Below are 20,242 nucleotides of genomic sequence, written 5' to 3' on the forward strand. Positions count from 1 at the left end.
ATGACACAGCCCCTAAGGGCATCTCTGACTTCATTTCCTACTCCTCCTTCCCCTCACTGTTTGTGCTTCTCCCAATGAGCACGCTTTTGCCTCAGGGATGAAGCCTCTTCCCAGATAACCCCAGACCTCACTCCTTCATTGCAGTCATGTCTCTGCCCAGGCTTTCTCTACCCAAAATAGTATTTGCTGGCACTCTCTAGCACCTACCTGCTGCATTTTCATTCACAGAACTTAACAGTATCTGACTTGCTATTACAGATTTATACTACAATTGGGTGTCATTCTACTGGAATGTGAACTTGGGGACAGAAGCGTTGTCCGTTTTGTTTCCGTTGACTATCCAGCCCCTGGTACATAATAGACACCCAAGAAATGTTTCTTGGATAATTGGAGGATGTACTGAATAAATAAATGTGTGAGAAACAAGACGCAAGCTGGTGTGCATGCTGAAACACACACTAACATGAATACACATAAATAATGCCATTAGGGTTTCATTGGCTTAGAAAATTGGTAAATAATAGGGCTGGTGCTGTGGTAAAGCCCTGGCCTGCAGTGCCAGGATCCCATATGGGCACCAGTTCAAATCCCGGCTGCTCCACTTCCAATTCAGCTCCCTGCTAATGTGCCTGGGAAAGCAGTGGAGGATGGCCCAATTCCTTAGGCCCCTGCACCCACATGGGAGCTCCTGGCTTTGGATCAGCCCAGCTCCAGCCATTGTGGGCACTGGAGAGTGAACCAGCAGATAGAAGACACACATACACACACTCTCTCTTTTTCTCTCTTTCTCACTGTCTTTCAAATAAATAAAATAAAGCTTAAAAAAAAAAGAAAAATTGGTAAATAGCAACACACTTTGAAGAGGACTATGCAAAGGATTAATTATCATTACCTTAAGGCACTGTGGCATAGTGGGTTAAGTAGCAGCGTGGGATTGAGTCCCACCTCTACTATTTTTTTTAAAGATTTATTTATTTATTTAAAAGGCAGAGTTACACACAGAGAGAAGAGGAGACAGAGGGAGAGGTCTTCCTCTGCTGGTTCAATCCACAAATGGCCTCAACAGCCAGAGCTGGGATAATCTGAAGCCAGGAGCCAGGAAATTTTTCTGGGTCTCCCATGCAGGTGCAGGGGCCTAAGCACTTGGACCATCTTCCACTGCTTTCCCAGGCCATTAGCAGAGAGCTGGATCAGAAGAGGAGCATCCAGGACACAAACTGGTGACGATATGGGATGCCAGCACCTCAGGCAGAGGTTTAACCTGCCAAGCTGGGGTGCCAGTCCCCCACCTCCACTTCTGATCCAGCTTCTTTCTAAAGTTTTGAGAGGCAGTGGATGGTGGTCTAAGTACATGAGTTTCTGCTGCTCATTGGAATCCCAGAAGGAGTTCCTGGATCCTAGCTTTGGTATGACGGAGCCCTGCCGTTGAAGGCATTTGGGGAGTGAGCCAGCAAATGGGAGATTCTCTCTCTCTCTCTCTCTCTCTCTCTCTCTCTCTCCTCTTGTCTCTCTGCTTTTCAAATAAACAAATATTTTAAAAGAGAGAGAGATGGTAACTATCCCAAAAGATCTAGGAGTTCTGTTGAAGATAGAAACCATGCTTTATTCCTCTCTGGTCTACAGCACCTTGAGAAGTACCTGGTACAGGTGATGCTCAGTGATCAATGGAATGAAAATACCGCATTTGCTTTTTCAAAAAATACCATTTCACTATTGATATTATGTGATCTTATTGCGATTTTGTAATAATATTATCATTTCCTTCTCATTTGCCTTTCATTTCCTTCTGTATTTTTAATTTTTCCCCTCTGCTTCACTCATTGAACCAACATTAATTATACTCTTTCCCCGAGGCACTAGGCAAGGCACTGGGAATGAAGATATGTTAAGATAGTGCCATTGCTCTCAGATAAGCTACATTCTTATGAATAAGACATTTTTGGCTTCAATTATTTCTTGGTTCAAGATCAACTGACCATTTGAACTGAAAAGTCTTCCCCCATAAATAACCAAAAACATGTATTTCTCCTTTCCTAATTTTCCCTTCCCCTATAGTTTTAACTCTCATATAATCTTGTTTTGGAGCAAGAATGCCTTCAGCTTAGTTAGCATATAGCAAATTAAGTTTCTCTTTCATTCTTAATAAAGAAATGAGATAATATAAATATTTCAATAATAGTGAAAATTCTCTTGCCACATTTTGTGAGTGCTTTGTAGGCTTATGTCTATCTATGACACATTTAATCAAACAGCAGCATAATGTCAGCAAAAAAGGCAAATTAACATGTCTAATTAAAATGCTATGCAGAAGCTACCTACTATAATTTAACAGTGCAGTGTTATGCCTATGTAAGTTATTTATTATACTCCTATAGACCGTGGAATTCTAACTGCTAATATTTTTAAAAACACTGAAATAATGTAAAACTATTAGACAGTACTGATAATATGAGAGAATTTGAGATTGAAAGATAAAACCCCTGCATTCTAGTTTCTATACTAGGACTATCAGAATGACTATGGATTGGGGCCTGCGTTGTGGCATAGCAGATAAAGCCACTGTCTGAAGTGCCAGCATCCCATATGGGCGCAGGTTCACATCCACTGCTCCACTTCCAATCCAGCTCTCTGCCATGGCCTGGGAAAGCAGTAGAAGATGGCCCAAGTCCTTGGGCCCCTGCATCCACATGGGAGACCCAGAGGAGGCCCCTCACTCCTGGCTTCGGATCAGCACAGCTCTGGCTGTGTGTGTTGTGTGTGTTGTGGCCAATTTGAGAGTTAATCAGCAGATGGAAGACCTCTCTCTCTCTCTCTCTCTCTCTCTCCCTCTTCTTCGTTCTCTGTGTAACTCTGACTTCAAATAAATAAATAAATCTTTAAAAAAAAAAAGAGAGAGAATGACTATGGGCAAGTCTTGCTCCCTCACCTCACACGTACAGTTGTTCATCGAGCCCATTAATACTTGACTCTTTCTTCAGTTGATTATTTCCTCGACTCTTCTATCCCACTGCTATAGCTTTCTCGTGTCTGGACCTGTGCAGCAGCATACTAACTGATCCTCCCTGTCTCCAGTATCTCCCTACTCAAGTCCATCTTACACAAACCTGATAAAGTCATATCTTTGTAAAAAAAAATTCATTTTCCTCCTCTCTAAAACCATAAAGCCACCAAAATCTCTTTACCAATTGGGGCAAAGATTACATTCCTTAGTTAGGCCCTTATCAGTCTGGTGCCAACTTACTTTATTGTCTATGAATTTTCTCTCTCATCTTGAATAATCGTGTTTTTGTTCATGTCTCTTTACCTTTTCATAAGTAGATCTTTCAACCTGGAGTGCCAACTAGAAAACTACTTTTTCTTTTATTCCTAAATCAAACATGAGCCTCTGTAAAGTCTCCCTAACTTTTCAACTAACTCCTCTATGTTCAGACAATACTTGTGTGTGAGTGTGTGTGAGTGTGTGTGTGTGTACCAGAGAATTTCAAAATGTTCATGAAACCAGGGAACTAAAGGGTAAATTTATTTCATCACAAAAAATTTGTGAAATCTACACATAACTTTTCTCATAATACGCACTTTTCCATGAACTTTTTGGAAATTCCTCATATATATGGATTTCAAAAATTTTGCAGGAAAATAAAAATCTATTTTAATTCCATTTTCCATGAACTTCTTGTAGTACACATAATTGCTCATATCTATCTATCTATCTATATACACACACACACACACACAAATGTATATAGTAGCTTCTAACCATTCTTCTGAAGGTTATAGGTGCTTCATATATAGTAGGCATCAATATTTACTACTGAATAAATAAATGGATAAATAGAAATTTTGCAAATTCTCAATTTTTAACCAGCAATTTAGAAAAATTATCACAAATGATTTTAAATATATTTTCTGCCTCCTGCATTTCATGCATATTTATTGATTTAAATTTATTTTTATTTATTTGGGAGGTAGAGAGAGAAAGAAAGAGACAGAGAGATTTCTGATCCCATGGTTCACTCCCTAAATACTCACAATGGCCAAGATGTGGAAAGACAATCCTGGTTTCCCATGTGGTAGGTAGGAGCCTAATTACTTGAGCCATCACCATAGTCTTCCTGGGTAAGCATTGGTAGGAAGCTGGAGTTAGGACCTGTACCCCAGTATTGACTTGAGAAGGTAGTCATCTTTAACACTAGGCTAAACGCCTGCCCCCACATTAATTTAAATCAGTTAGAAGATGATTTCCATCTTACAATGAAAATATTTGCCTCCCTCAACATGAGAATAATGTTATACAGTGTGACAGGGAAATAACTACATGTAAAACTAGCTGACAATAGGAATATTTGTAACAGATCTGATCTCACAAAATATTTTGAGCATTGAAAGTAACAATGTATGTAAAATGGTTAAAATAATCCATGCACATATGTAAACACTCAGTAAGCATTAACTTTGATTATTAAAAAAAAATACCTGGCAGCTTTTTTGTGAACTCTACGAGAACCTGTACGTGACTAGTAGCCATTTCTGTTAAAATGAGAAAATTTTCTTCTGCACTGAATTCTTCTTTTAACTAAATTTTAAGAAAAAAGCACATGATTAATAAGCATATAAGAAATAAATAAATAAATATAAAATAATTACAACAAAGAAAAATGGTTTAGGTAATAAAATTTAAAGACCCACCTTATATTTCTAAGATCTTTGGAGAGTAATTAGTATTACCAAGCTAGATGTGGGACTTCCTACTCTTTAATTGCTTAATATTGCTAAAAGTTTAAATATATAATAAATTCTCAGCTCTAAGCATTTCAAAGTAAAATATTCATATATAGATTCCATCTTCAAAGTAGTGAAAGAAAATATTAACTTTAAACCCAAGTATTTTCAGATATTATACATACAATTTTATTTGTTACTTCTTGAGGCATCCTCTGTTTGTTATACGAGTCTGTGATATAATGTAGAAGATTCTGTTGGTCTGGGGTGAGTTCAGTTTTCTCCTACACTGGCAAGAAAATAAAAGGTGTTAGGGAAGGCAGTTACAAGTCACTCTTCTTATATTGCATTTATCTGGAATGAACCAACAGCAGAAATTTTTGAAAAAGACCCTAAATATGGCAGAATAGGGAATGATGTACTGCCCTAAGCTAGGGATAAATAGTTAAAAAAAAATTGTAGGAAGGACAGTGAGCTCTAATACAGAGTATAACCAAAGTATAACTGCTTTCTCTGGATCCTTCAGCAAGCTGTAGCACATTTCATTACACTTGTCCCAAGTTACTCATTTTCCTGACTGTAAAATAGGGGTTAAAATATTTATTTATTTCATGGGAATAAATAAGTTTCTGGATATGAGGCCAACTGAGCTCATTCATATAGAAGGTCAGGAAAAGTTCAAGATTTGATCAAAATTAAAGAACTTTTTAACATGCAAAACGAAGAATTCATCTAAGAGTATCCACATATGGCAGAGTTCAATAAACTGTCACCCATAGACCCATCTGCTTTTTTTTTTTAAAGATTTATTTATTTATTTGAAAGTCAGAATTACACATAGAAAGAAGGAGAGGCAGAAAGAGAGAGAGGTCTTCCATCTGCTGGCTCACTCCTCAGTTGGCTGCAATGGCTGGAGCAGTGCCAATCCGAAGCCAGGAGCCAGGAGTTTCCTCCAGGTAGTAGGAATGGAAGGGAGCCAGGAAGAACTTTCACTTGTGTATCATATGCTGCAATTATTCAGATTTTATACTGAGGCCTATGTCCCTCTCTGGATTAAAAGGAAGGAATCATCTGTCATGTACAATTGAAATGGAAATTACACAGTGACCTTGGCTCTCATGTGAAAGATGCCTGGCCAGATCTCTAGGTTCCTGGAAGCTCAGCTCCTGCTGGCTGTGGCCGACACGTCACCACCCATTGCATGTTATTACCCTGCATGACTTTGTGGTCGACGTCACTTGTCGCAAGTCTGGTCCTTCGCTGTCATCATTAGTGGTCTGATCTGCATGCTGCTTCACGTTTTTTCTCAGTCGTTTCGATTTACACTGAATTTCAGTTAACAAGCCTGAAAAACAAACACAGGGACGTCACCAAACAAGAAAGTACTGCTGTGTGTGTGTTTATGAACAGCTGATGTGTAGCACGTTCAGAAAACCCCTTTGTGCAGTTTGGCACAAAGCTAATTCTAGTGCTTCTGACATTTAGAAAAACGAGAAAGTCAAGGTTTAATTCTTGACTGTGAATAAGAAGTGTAACCTCTGTGATCTCAGTATCTTCATTTGTAGAATGGAGATTTCTACCTCATTGAGTTTTGTAAAGATTAAATATAATCTGATAATTTTTCTAAAAATGACATTTATGTAAAGAATCAGTGATACCACAATATTATTGCAAAAGCAAGGTATTCAATCAGTAAAAGGATGAATACCACTCTTCCAATCCTGGTTTAGAGGGCATTGAAAGATGGTGTTTCAGAATATAGCATTAATGGGATTTTTACCCATGTTTACATACTGTACCATCAGATGTATATTCAATTCACATAAAATACATAATTAAAATATTAATTATGTATTACATAATACAAATATTAGCATATTTTAGGAAACATTTTTAAATGTTAGTTGTCAGAGTTACAAAGACTATTGAGAATATATAGTTAAAGATGTAAAGAACTCAAGATGATTTTGAAAATTCTTTTGGACAAGCAATAGTATCATTGATTTACACTTAAACAGAGTTATTGCAAATAATGTAGAATAATATTCCATATTCCAATGAAATTTCCTTATTCCTTCAATGTTAATGACACAAAATTCCACAGATTTCTTTGTGCAGAGAATTTACTTTATAGAATTGCAAAAGATCTTCATCTTTCTCCTGGATGGGTTTGTGTGTATAAATAATATTCTCTACTTTTACAGGTGAGCCTATGCCAAATGCCCCCAGAGCTTTAGTTGGAACAAGTTCATATTTAAGTGATGAGCAACATGAACCAGTAGGATCAAAGTGTTTCCAGTGTGAGATAGGATACCAGCAGCAGCCCCTACGGCTGGCTCCTGTTTCGTGTCTGCTAAAATGAGATTGTGATCGGCCACTATAAAACTTTAATCCAAAGAGCTGGATTATTTACACAGATCTGTTTTTTCTCCCTTCTGCATGCATTATTTCTCTGGGTCCATCCCAGTTGCCTGCACAGCTTGGGAACAATAGGACTGGAGTCATCTTCCAAAGGCTTTTGTTTCCTGTGGCATTCCCTTCCTGAATGTTATCATCCCCTTGGAGACTTTTGTTTGTCTATTTGTGTTTTGAGGAGAAAGAGGAAAGATCGCAAAATCTGAGCAGTCTGTAGAATTTGCAGATTGAAAAATTAATTATGTTATATACTAGCATGCATTCCAATTTTTTAGGTAGATTATGATTCCTCACAGAGTTAGCAGTTCATACAGTGTCTCTTTATCAGATTGAAGGACAAAATTATATTAAAACTCAGAGTAGTTAATTTCCTGTGTAAAGCTATACAAATTTGTTCAAACCTGCTCTAGGAGAAGATGAATTCTTAATGAGTCAGTTTAAAACTCTATTTAGACAGTGCAGAGGCAGTTAGACCTTATAAAACATTCTTATTTTTCTCCACAACTGTGGATCATTATGTTAATAACACAATAAATAAGATATATATTAAATTCAAATTTTGAGAAAACTTTTAGATTATCATCTCTGAAGCTCATGAAAGCATGTTACTTAACTGTGTGGTAGTGCCACTGCACGGCAACAAAGAACAACAAAAAAGTAGCTGTTTCTTCCAGCCAAATCCAGTGCTTGTTACCTGACAGTCTAGACAATGTCAGTGACTCGTTACTTGTTTGACCAGGTAGATCTTTTCTTTAATACAAGAAGTACCCCCTCTCTGATAGGAGTTATCTGACATCTGCCTTTTTAAGAGATTTTTAGTTAAAGATTTTAGAGAATTTAGTTACTTGAAGTGAATACCTGTATACATACATTCAGCCAACATTCCCATCTCCTTGCACTTCCTTAGTCGACATTCTTGGCACTTTCTTCGCATGTACATATCCATCACACAGTTGCCTCCATTTTTACACTTGTATACTGCGTTTTTAGTAATGCTTCTCCTGAAAAAACCTGGGGAGGAAACACTGAAAGTGTAATAAGGTCCTAAGTTCTAAAGACTTCTCAGAAAAACACAACACACTTGGATTGAGCGATGTCAGATCATTTCTCCACTGAACTGCTGGAGAGTGTCTAGTCACTCCTTGGGTATAGCAGTAACAAATGGTACTTTGAATTATACTGCATGGTCAAGAAGGCTGCTGCATACATTTCTCAAAAATAAAAAGACAAATTTGAATTATAACCCTTCTTAAGAAAAAATTTTGGTTTGGCTTTTAAGTTATACCACTTTCATATACCTTTTTTGGGGGACAATTATGTGGCAGTGAGTGCTAGATGCTGGTGCTTTGAAGTTGAATTATTCTTTCCTATTCTCCCAGAATTTAAAAGTTGGTTGACAGCAAATATATGCAAATAACGAACCAAGTGAAATTAAAAGTTGCATGAGTTTTTTTTTTTAAAGATTCATTTATTTATTTGAAAGGCACAGTGACATAGAGAAGAGAGAGAGAGAGAAAGATTTGCCATTCACTGGTTCACACTCCCCCCCAAAGTGGCCACAACAGCCAGGGCTGGAATTGAGCCAGACTGAAGCTAGAAGCCAAGAACTGCATCTGAGTCTCCCATGTGGATGGCAGGAGTAATTGGGTCATCTTCTGTTGCCTCCCATGTGCATTATGGAGAAACTGGATAGAAAGGAAGGCAAAAATCAACCCCAACCACTCAGATATGAGATGTGGACATGACAAAATGTGGCTTAACCCATTGCACCAAAATGCTCTCCTCTAGATGAGTTATCATGGGAGGCTGTTATGGGGCAGAACAGACATAAAAAATGGTCCATTTTGGATAAAAGGTCAGGAAACGAGGTGAACATTGAGCCAAGTCTTGGAAAGTTTGTTGCTGTTTGGGGCATTTGGGTACAAACTCACATTCAGGGTTATTTAGTACTTAATATGACAGCCTAGTGTAATAATAAAAATGCCCATCTTGATTTAAAAGCAAACACAAGGATCTTGCAGTTTGTGAAGGAACGTGACTGGCATCCTTTCTTCTTTTCCCTCTCCCCATGTCTCAGTCCCACTTCTAGTCTTTCTCTTCTAGCAGGATTACCATAACTCCCCACACTTCTAGAGGCAAGGAGGGTGAGGAATAGGGAGAGGGTTGTGAGAGCCACGGGAAGAACAGACAGGAAAGCACTTAGACAATTATAATACTCCCCTTATTATCCATGGTTTCACTTTCCTGTTTCAGTGACTGAGGTCAATTGCACATGTCCTATATTGGAGAACCTAGGTTTAATGCCCAACTCTAGCACCTGGCAAATGATTGGGTTCTTGCCACCCATGTGGGAAACCTGAACTGAATTTCTGACTTCAGACTCAGCCAAGATGTGGGCCAGTGGATATGAGTTGTCTTTCTTACTCTTTCTTTATCTATCTACCTATCTACCTACCTACCTACCTATCTCTCTTCTCTCCCCCCTTCTCAGATAAATAAAATAAAATGAAAAATATTATTTAAAAATTCTATAAATAAATAATTCAAGAAGCTTGAAATTATATTCTGAATAGGGTGATGAAATCTCATACCATCCTGCTCTTTCCCATTAGGAACTGATACATCCCTTTGTCCTGTTGTATCCAGTCTTCATACCCTGCCTATCTCGTGTGTTTGAGAGAAAGAGACCACAGTCACACAATTTTGATTGCAATGTATTATTATAATTGTTCTATGTTGTTAGTTATTGTTAATCTCTTACTCTACCTAATTTATAAATAAACTTTATCATAGGCATATATACAAAGGAAAAAAATCAGTACTATCTATAGTTTCAGGCATCCACTGTGGAGGAGGGTCTTAGAACATGATCCCCATGGATAAGAGGGGACCATGGTGTTACCATTAGCTGGTTTGTGCTTCGCAAGATTTCAAAGTTGACTCTTTTCCTCTTGTCTTGAATTCTTTAGAGAACTCGTCCCATCACTGGGAGACTTTCATCTGTACTTCCTTGATGAGAGAAAATACAGCCTTATGCTAGCCCATGGTGTGTTGTGTAATTCCTTCTTCAGCATCTAGGAATGTGGCAATTCACACCACACTCTGTACATGGAGATCTCTTCAGGTGACCCTCTAGGCACGGACGGCCTTAAGATAATTCCATGCTGGCTTTATCTGGTTCAAAAAACACCCTGATCATAAAAATCTCTCCTTCATATCCATAAGCAGTTGGCCTCTCTACCTCTGCCTTTCAATTATCTTCATACCTCTGACAAAATTAAGATCATGAGTCCTTCCTATTTTAAAAGTGATAAAACAATATTTAACATTTATTAAGCACTTATTAGCTATGATTCTAACCACATTACATCCATTTAGTTGTTTAATTCATATCAATTTTTTGTGATGAAGATGATATAACATGTCTCAGTATTACAGATGAATAATAAAAGGTACAAAGAGGTTAAGATACTGGGCTATGATCACATGATTAATAAGGAACCTACGAAAGTTTAAACCCAGGCATTCATGCACTGAAGCCTGTACTCTTTAACTGCTATCCTACAATTGCTTTCATTAGGTCACAAGTGAGTAAAAATACTTAATACTAAGTATCTACTATCTGAAAATTGCATTATCTGACATGGAAGATCTAAAGATCAATAAGACATTTCTGATCTTCAGAGCTTCCAACTTAGTAGGAAGACAAAGAAGAGTAAATTCACAGTATACTTCAAGATAGTTAGACAGAATAGCCAAATAAGTTTAAATTTCAGGATCACAAAATACGTTTGCAAATGTAATGTCACATTTTGGGGGAGGGGCAGCAGTGGCATTGAAGACAGGAAGATTAGCATATTTATTATGACAATTTTCTAGCAGAAGGCAAAAAAAACTATCCAAAAAAGTGAGTATAATGTGATGATTTCCCAACAGCAAGAAGTCATGAATCTTGAGGATAAAGCATTACATAGGCTGGGCATGGCACTGATTAATTCAGAGTAGGAGACTCACAGAGTGTTCTATGCAGGAAGCAGAATTTAAACAGGACCTTGGACAATCAGTAGGAAGACATACTGGGAAATGAGCAAAGGCAATGGATTATGGAAGTTCCAAGGAAGAGTGGATAATCCATGTTGGTAGGATGGTAGAGAAAAGTATTTAATGGCAACAGGCTGTGATTTAATGCTTTGGGGCATCAAGCAAAGGAGCTGAGCCTTTACCATGTAGAAAGGAAGAAGTCATTCAAAGATTCTGGCCGAGAAGTTGTGACCTAACATGCACCTTAGGAAGAAACCTTGGAGCAAAATCAAGAAAGGTGGCATAGGAGATTGGACACAGAAGACCATACCTCAATATAGCTGACAAATGACCAATGCCTGCATTAAACCAGGAAAGAACAGGGGAAGAAGTAAGGAAAACATTCAAACCTTGGTAACTTGCTAAACATGAAGATATAGGCTAAAGTAAAAACTAAAGATGTTAGGGCTAACGAAGTCATGATATTGCTTGCAAATTTGTCAGCTGGCATACATTTCAGTAGTAAAAATCTATACATTTTCTAAATGTCTATACAAATAAAGTCTAAAAAAAGACTTCATACTTCAGATCAGTGTTGATGTTGAGAGTGGAAATACCAGAGCATACATTTTAAAAGAGATTAAAAGTGAAAAGAGAACTTCTTTTTCCTGGTACCAAATCATGAACTCAATGAACACATTAGCCTTCATGAATCAAGCCTTCTTACTAATCTCTAGCCCCTCCCAGGAATGATTCCCTTTCAAACTGCCACAGACACTGATAGACAGCTCAATAGTTAATAGAATAAAACTGCTTATTCCAAGATGAATTGAAGAACTGTGCATAAAACAATTGTGCAGCCTTTTTTAAAATACTCTGGTATTAACTGAAAAAGAAATCATTATCATTTCAATGGCTGAATTAATTAGCTTTCATTCTGAGATGGCAACACAATATTATCATTACATCATTTAAATAGGGGTACATATACTGTATTTATATTTATGCAAATCTATCCATACACCCACCTCTGCCTCTATCTTGCTCTTTCTTGCACATATTCAACAATGCTCATATCAGAAAAGCCATTTGAAAAGAAATGGAAAGGAAATTCACTGAGGAACAGAGCCTTACTGATAATAAAACATGAATAGACAGGGTTGGCACTGCCGTCTGGAGAATGCGTAGCATGAGGAGGGATCCTTAGGTGGCAGGCAAATAGCTGTAGGATGGTATTATAAAGAGACCCCTCAATTCTGTAGAATATTTCCTACCTACTTTTCTACTTCTTTATAAAGGTAGAGCTCATGCTACACCCTATTCCCAAATCATATACACATCCATGTATACACACAAGCTCATACCAGACTCCAATGAGGGACACTGGTACCTTGCCCTGAACCCTAACATATTGGTTGATATTTTAAAACTTTTTATGGTCCACAAGCTTTAAAAAGCTTTAAAAAGCAGTAACACACAGAGATGAGTAATCAGAGACTTTACATGCAATCTGACTTAAACAAAGACAGCTTTTATCTTGTGCCAGGCACTGTTCTAAACACTTTACATAGGGTAACACATTTAATATTCAAAATAATCCAGTGGAATAGATACTATTATCATCTCCCTTCCCTGGAAAAGGAGAGTAAGTCTTTTCGGGGTTAATTTGCTCAAGATTTTACAGATAGTACATAGTAGAGCTCAGATATGAAGCTTGATTCAGACTCTTTGCTCTTTTTTCACATTTTAAAATTTTATTTAAGAAATATAAACTTCATGCATTTAATATATACAAACTTGGGAACATGGTGATTCTTCCCCTTTTACTTCCCTCCTGCCCATATGCCCACCCTTCTATCTCCTCCCTCTCCTGTTTCCATTCTTATTTTTACAAAGGATCTGTTTTCAGTTAATCTTATACTCATAAGATTAACCCTACACTAAGTAGAGAGTTCACCGAATAGTATGAAGAAAAAAGAAAAAAGAAGAAACACAAACAAAAAAAATTATTCCTCAACAGTTAAGACAAGGGCTGTTCAAAATCATCTCATTTCAAGCTGTCAGTTGTGCTCCTATAGATTACCTTAGAGACACCATAATTTGTCTTGGTAACTGGCTTATTTCACTAAATATAATGCTTTCCAATTGCATCCATTTTGTTACAAATGACAGGATTTCATTTTTCTTTACCACTGTGTAAGTATTCCATAGTGTATATATTTACCATAATTTCCTTAGCCAGTCTTCAGTTGATGGACATCTGGGTTGATTCCATATCTTAGCTATTGAAAATTGAGTTGCAATGAACGTGGGGGTACAGATCACCCATTCATATGCTGATTTTATTTCCTTTGGGTAAATTCCCAGGAGTGGTAGGTCTATATTCAGATTTCTGAAGTATCACTATACTGTCTTCCATAGTGGCTACACCAGTTTACATTCCCACCAACAGTGGATCAGGGTAGCCTTTTCCCCACATTCTCAACAAGATTTGCTGTTTGTTGATTTCTGTATGAGAGCCATTCTAATGGAGTGAAGTGAAACCTCATAGTGGTTTTGATTTTCACTTCCCTGATGCTAGTGATCCTGAGCATTTTTTTTTTTTTTTACAGGCAGAGTGGACAGTGAGAGAGAGACAGAGAGAAAGGTCTCCCTTTTGCCGTTGGTTCACCCTCCAATGGCCGCTGCAGTTGGCGCGCTGCGGCCGGCGCACCGCGCTGATCCGATGGCAGGAGCCAGGTGCTTCTCCTGGTCTCCCATGGGGCGCAGGACCCAAGCACTTGGGCCATCCTCCACTGCACTCCCTGGCCACAGCAGAGAGCCGGCCTGGAAGAGGGGCAACCGGGACAGAATCCAGTGCCCCGACCGGGACTAGAACCCGGTGTGCCAGCGCCGCAAGGCGGAGGATTAGCCTAGTGAGCCGCGGCGCCGGCCATGAGCATTTTTTTTTTTCATGTTCTGTTGGTCATTTGAATTTCCTCTCTTGAAAAATGTCTGTTCAGGTTCTTTGCCCTTATCTTAACTGAATTGTTCGTTTTGTTGTTGTTAAGTTTCTTGAGCTCTTTATAGGTTCTGGAAATTAATCCTTTATAAGTTGCATAGTTTGAAAATATTTTCTCCAATTATGTCAGTTGCCTCTTTGCTGAGTGTTTCTATTGTAGTGCAGAAGCTTCTCAGTTTTATGTAATCCCATTTGTTAACTTTAGCTTTGATTGTCTGTGCTTTTGGGGTATTTTCCAAGAAGTTTTTCCCTATGCCAATGTCTTATAGGGTTTCCCTAATGTTCTCTGGTAATTTGATGGTATCAGTCTATAGATTTAAGTCTCTGATCCATTTTGAGTGGATTTTTATGTAAGGTGTAAGGTATAAGGTAGAGGTCTTGTTTCATACATCTGCATGCTGAGATCCAGTTTTACCAGCACCATTTGTCAAAGAGACTGTCTTTGCTCCACAGATTGATTTTTGCTCCTTTGTCAAAGATAATTTGGTTTTAGATGTGTGGATTGATTTGTGGAGTTTATATTCTGTTACATTGATCTACACAAATGTTTTCGTGCCAGTAAAAGGAGCTTTGATTATAACTGTCCTGTAGTATGTCTTGAGATCTGGTATTGCAATATCTCCAGCTTTGCTTTTGTTGTTTAAGATTATTTTAGCTATTTGGGGTCACTGTGTATCCATATGAATTTTGGCATCATTTTTTTCTAGATCTGAGAACAATGTTGTAGGTATTTTGATTGAGATAGCATTGAATCTATAAATTGCTTTCAGTAGTATGGACATTTTGATTATATTAATTCTTATAATCCATGAACATGGAAGATTTTCCCACTTTTTTATGTCTTCTTCTATTGCTTTCATTAATGTTTTGTAATTTTCATCATAGAGATATTTGATGTCCTTGGTTAAATTTATTGCAAGGTATTTAAATTTTTTTGTAGCTATTGTGAATGGGATTGATCTTAGAATTGATTGATCTGCAAATGTTGAACCATTCCTGTGTACCAGGGATAAATCCCATTTATTTTGGGTGAATGATCTTTCTGATGTGTTGTTGAATTTGATTGGCTAGTGTTTTGTTGAGGATTTTTGCATCTATGTTCATCAGGGAAATTGGTCTATAATTCTCTTTTTCTGTTGTTTCTTTCTCTGGCTTAGGAATTAATGTAACACTGGTTTTGTAGAAGGAGTTTAGGAGGAGTCTCTCCTTTTCAATTGTTTTGAATAGCTTGGGAAGAATTAGAACTAGTTCTTCTTTAAATGTCTGATAGAATTCAGCAGTGAACCCATTGGGACCTGGGCTTTTTTTTTGTTGAGAGTATCTTTATTATTGATTCAATATCCATCTTGGTTATTGATCTGTTTAGGTGTTCTATGTCTTCATGACTCAATTTTGGTAGATAGTATGTGTCTAGGAATCTATCCATTTTTTCTAGATTTTCTGATTTGTTGGCATACAGCTCTTTGTAGTAATTCTTGATGATTCTTTTTCTTTCTCTGCTATCTGTTGTTAACTATTCCTTTTTCATCTCTAATTTTATTGATTTAAGTCTTCTTTTTTGGTTAGTTGGGCCAATGGTGTGTCAATTTTGTTTATTTTTTTCTAAAAACCATCTCTTCATTTTTCTGATCTTTTGGGTTTTTTTTAAAATTTATTTCTTCTCTAATTTTAATTTCTTTCCTCCTACTAAATTGGGGTTAGGTTTGTTGTTGTTGTTTTCTAGGTCCTTGAGTTGCATTGATAGCTCATTTATTTGGTGATTTTCCAGTTTCTTGATGTAGGCACCCATTGCTATAAACTTCCCTCTTAACACTGCTTTTGCTGTATCCCATAAGTTTCGATATGATGTATAGTTGTCTTCATTCATTTCCAGGAATTTTTCATTTCTCTTTTGATTTCTTCTATGACCCACTGTTCATCCAAGAGCATGTTGTTCAGTCTCCATGTGTTTGCATATGTCCTAGAGATTCTTGAGTTGTTGATATTCCAGCTTCAATATATTGTGACAAGAGAAGATGCATGGTATAATTTTGATTTTTTTTTAATTTGCTGAGGCTTACTTTATGGCCTAAAGTATGGTCTATCATACAGAAAGTTCTGTGCACTGATGAGAAGAATGTGCATTCTGCAACTGTGGGGTAAAACGTTTTGTAGATGTGTGTTAGTTCCATTTGTTCTACAGTTTCGTTTAGCTATGTTTTTTTTTTTTTTGTTGATTTCCTGTGGTTGATCTATCCATTGATGAAAGTAAAGTGTTGAAGTCTCCCATTACTATTGTATTGGAGTCTATGTCTTCCTTTAGATCTGTTAACAGTTCTTGTAGATAGTCAAGCACCCTGTAATGGGATGCATATAAATTTATTATAATCATATCTTCCTATCAAATATATCATTATATAGTGCCCTTCTCTTTCTCTTTTAACAGTTTTTGTGTTAAAGTCTTTTTTTGTCTGATATTAGGATGGTTATACCTGCCCTTTTGGCTTTCCATTAACATGAAATATCTTTTTCCATCCTTTAACTTTAAGACTACATGTATCTTTGTTGGTGAGATGTGTTTCTTATAGGCAGAAAATAGATGGGTCCTTTTTTTAAATCCATTTGGCCAGTCTGTATTTTAACTGGAGAGTTGAGGCCATTTACATTCAAAGTACCTACTGATAAGTAATGACGGCCCCACCATTTTTCCATGAATATTTCTATCATTTATTTTAGATTTCTTTTGAACTTTTACTGGGGGATTTTCTGTCCTCACATTCTTTTATGATGATGGCTTGCTTTCTGTGTTTCTGTGTGTAGCACATCTTTTAGCATCTTTTGTAAGGTTGGATGAATGGTGACAAATTCTTTCAATTTGTTTGTTATGGAAGGTCTCTATTTCCCCTTTTTCATAAATGAGAGCTTTGCAGGGTATAGTATTCTGGGTTGACAGTTTTTTCACTTAAGACTTGGAATATATCTTGCCGTTCCCTTCTAGCCTGTAGGGTTTCTGATGAGAAATCAGCTGTGAGTCTAATTGGAGATTCTTTTTGAAAGTAGTCTGGTGTTTCCCTTGTGCATATTTTAGAATCTTGTCTTTATGCTTTACTGTGGAAAGTTTGACTACAATGAGTCGTGGTGAAGATCTTTGTTAGGCAATCTGTGTGCTTCCTGTACTCAGATGTCCATTTATTTCTCCAAATTATGGAAATTTTCTCTAATTATTTCACTGAATAGGTCTTTTAGTCCATTCTTTCTTTCCCATCTTCAAGAAATCCTAAGACCCATATGTTGGGTTGTTTGATAACATCCCATAAATTTACAATACTGTTTTTAAGTTTTCTAATTTCTTCCTTTTTAAATATTTTTTGGTCTGACTGAATGATTTCCAGAGATTTGTCTTCCAGGTCTGATATTCTTTCTTCTGCCTCACCAAGTCTGTTGTGAAGGCTTTCCACCAAATTTTTATTTGATCTATTGAATTATTCATTTCTAATATTTCATTTTGATTTCTCTTTAAAAATCTCAATTTCATGGAAAAAATTTCATTCATATCATGTATGGTTTTCTTTAGTTTGTGGATTTGATTCTGATTGTTTTTGAGTAATCCTATGATTAATTTTTTGAATTCTGTTTCTGGCATATCAGCAATTTCTTCATCTTCACATTATAATATTGAAATGTTTTTGTGCTCCTTTTCAGAGGCCCTGGTGTTTTCCTTATTCTTGTTTCTTGAATTTCTGCATTTATTTTTAGGCATTTATTGAAATAATTGGTTTTTTTCTTCTGATGACATTTATCTTTGAACTATTCCTCTGTGGCTTAGTGGAATGTCTGCTCTTTCAGTGAATACCAAGAGATGTATAGTGGGTGTGGCCAGGGAGCTCTGGTCAGTGCTCCAGGGTGGGGTGAATATTCAGGGTAACACCCAAGTTGGGCATGGCAGCTCTCCTCTGGTTAACAGGATGGAGGGGAATGGTCACCTCTTTGGTGTGATCAACCCCTCACCTCCTTTCCTCCAAGCTGAGCAATGCCCAGGTGTTAACCCCCAGTGTGTTCAACACTCATCCAACCCACCATACGAACCACACAAATGATCTGTTCAGTCCTTATTGTAAGCATGGTTCCTGCAACTATGAGCTGCTCTACACAATCAAGGAGCTCCAAGAGTGTGCAGCAGCAGCCAATGATTGCCCAGAAACTCAGCTACACCCTACATCCTCTCACACAGTCACAGTGTTTTCTGTCTCAGCACCCAGGGCTCTCACGGTCAAAGAGTGCAAGAAGGACCACTCCACCCCTCTAGCCTGATCCATCCACAGAGATACTGAGGGGTTTCCAGAGCTGCTGCCCATGTGTGTTTCATCCTGGGGGATTGAGCTCAATCCTCCCAGTGAGACTCAAAGTGAGTGGGGAACGCATGTTTTTCTCTCTGGTAAAATCCCTGGATCACATATGAGCACAATGTCTGCCAGCCGCAGCCCCACTCATTTCACAATTGTGTTGAGTGTCTATAAGAGTCCCTGCAGGAGGCACTTCCGTTCCATCGGGATGGCTCACTCTCCCCACCCATTGCTGGGTGGATGCAGCTGGCAAGGTGGAGACCATCCCCACTAGTTGCTCTTGAACTGCTGTGGTGAAGAGTCCCTGCTGACTGGGTGAAGAGTGTCCCAGATAGTTTCTGGGTGCCTATACAAGAGCTGGAATAGCTGCTACCTGCTTACATCCAAAAATGGCACCAGCTCTCCCACAGCGGCCGCAGGTCACTGTTGTGGTAGGGAGACAGTGAGAGAGACGCACAGCTTTTTTTTCCCCCCTTTGAGTGAGCTATTTACCTGTAAATAAAGATAACACTTGACACATCTTTTGTTTTCAACCCTTCTTTTGAAGGGTTTTACCAGATAATCTCAGAGATACTGAAAGTGGAGGTTGATGATTTTAGACTCCGCGGGGGAGCAGAGGTAGCTTAACTGTGAAGAGGTTTGGGGAACTTCCCCAGAGCTAGGACAGGTCTCACAGGTTCTATAAGTACTGGGATTAGCACCCAGAAAGAACATCCAGAGAGATGATAGATCACTAATGGGTTGGCTCTGAAACTGAAAGTGAGTCCCATCCTTATTGCCTTTGATGTAAATGTTATTGGGCCCCAGTCTCTCTCTTAGGTTGCAGTTCCTCTGTCTCCACTGTGGTGATTACAAGTCAATTCCTAACAAAAGATTAACTCATTAAATTAAGACAGTGGTGCAAGGGTCAGGATGGCCATACAGGACTCTGGATCAAAAGACTCACAATTCAATTATCACCCTTACAGTTAATATCCTAGCAACAGGGGCTGGCATTGTGGTGTGGAGGATAAAAGCTGCCACCACTTGTGAGGCTGGAATCTCATATGGACACCAGTTGGAGTTCCAACTGCACCACGACCAATCCAGCTCCCTGCTAAATGTGCCTGGGAAAATAGTGGAAGATAGCCCAAGTACTTAGGTCCCTGCATGCATATGGGAGACCCAGATGAAGTTTCAGGCTCCTAGCTTTATTGTGGCCATTTGAGGGAATGAACATGTGCATGGATGATCTGTCTCTCTTCTTCTCTCTCTGTAACTTTGCCTTTCAAATAAATAAATAAATCATATATAGAGAGAGAAATATAGATATAGATATATAGATATCCTAGCAATGAACTCTATTTTGAGATGTTTTACAGAAACTTGAAGCCCTAATCCAACAAAGTAATAACCAATTTAGCCATAGAGCCCAGGCAAGCTGGAGCTCACTTTGCTTTTACAGTATTTTCAGAATATGCTGTCCTCCTGTTGCTGACCAATCCACAGAAGAGCGTGAGCACTCTAGACAGCTAGAGATGTGCATACAAGCTGGTTATGTACTGCACACTCCCAAATTGAATCTGTAAGATTCCCCACCCCCTTACCATCTCCCACTAAGTCTTCCGCACTTGCCCCTTCTACCAAGACAGATTATATACTCTTTCTTGGAACTTCTGTGGAATTCTGTCTATTCATTTCCCAAGAAGACCTTCCACCCTCGCAGTTCATATTTCAAAAATTCTACTTATTCTCCAAGACCCTGTTCAAAACCTCCTTCCTTCAT

The 20,242-nt window shown here is 38.0% G+C and overlaps 1 protein-coding gene across 5 annotated transcripts in view; it reads right to left on the reverse strand.

Moving 5' to 3' along the window:
• Positions 1–20,242, reverse strand: part of NR1H4 (nuclear receptor subfamily 1 group H member 4) — an 88,787-nt gene that overhangs the window by 19,807 nt on the left and 48,738 nt on the right. For 3 of the 5 annotated variants that reach the window (XM_062203059.1, XM_062203060.1, XM_062203057.1), the window contains 4 exons: positions 7,993–8,145; positions 5,931–6,064; positions 4,905–5,003; positions 4,474–4,573 (listed from right to left, as the gene is read on the reverse strand). In XM_062203059.1, the coding sequence (XP_062059043.1) occupies positions 4,474–4,573; positions 4,905–5,003; positions 5,931–6,064; positions 7,993–8,145 (486 nt within the window). The remainder of the gene's footprint in view (positions 1–4,473; positions 4,574–4,904; positions 5,004–5,930; positions 6,065–7,992; positions 8,146–20,242) is intronic. The other 2 variants (XM_062203061.1, XM_062203058.1) reach the window with 1 other exon arrangement.

Source organism: Lepus europaeus, chromosome 10 (genome assembly GCF_033115175.1).
Source record: "Lepus europaeus isolate LE1 chromosome 10, mLepTim1.pri, whole genome shotgun sequence".
Taxonomy (NCBI): domain Eukaryota; kingdom Metazoa; phylum Chordata; class Mammalia; order Lagomorpha; family Leporidae; genus Lepus; species Lepus europaeus.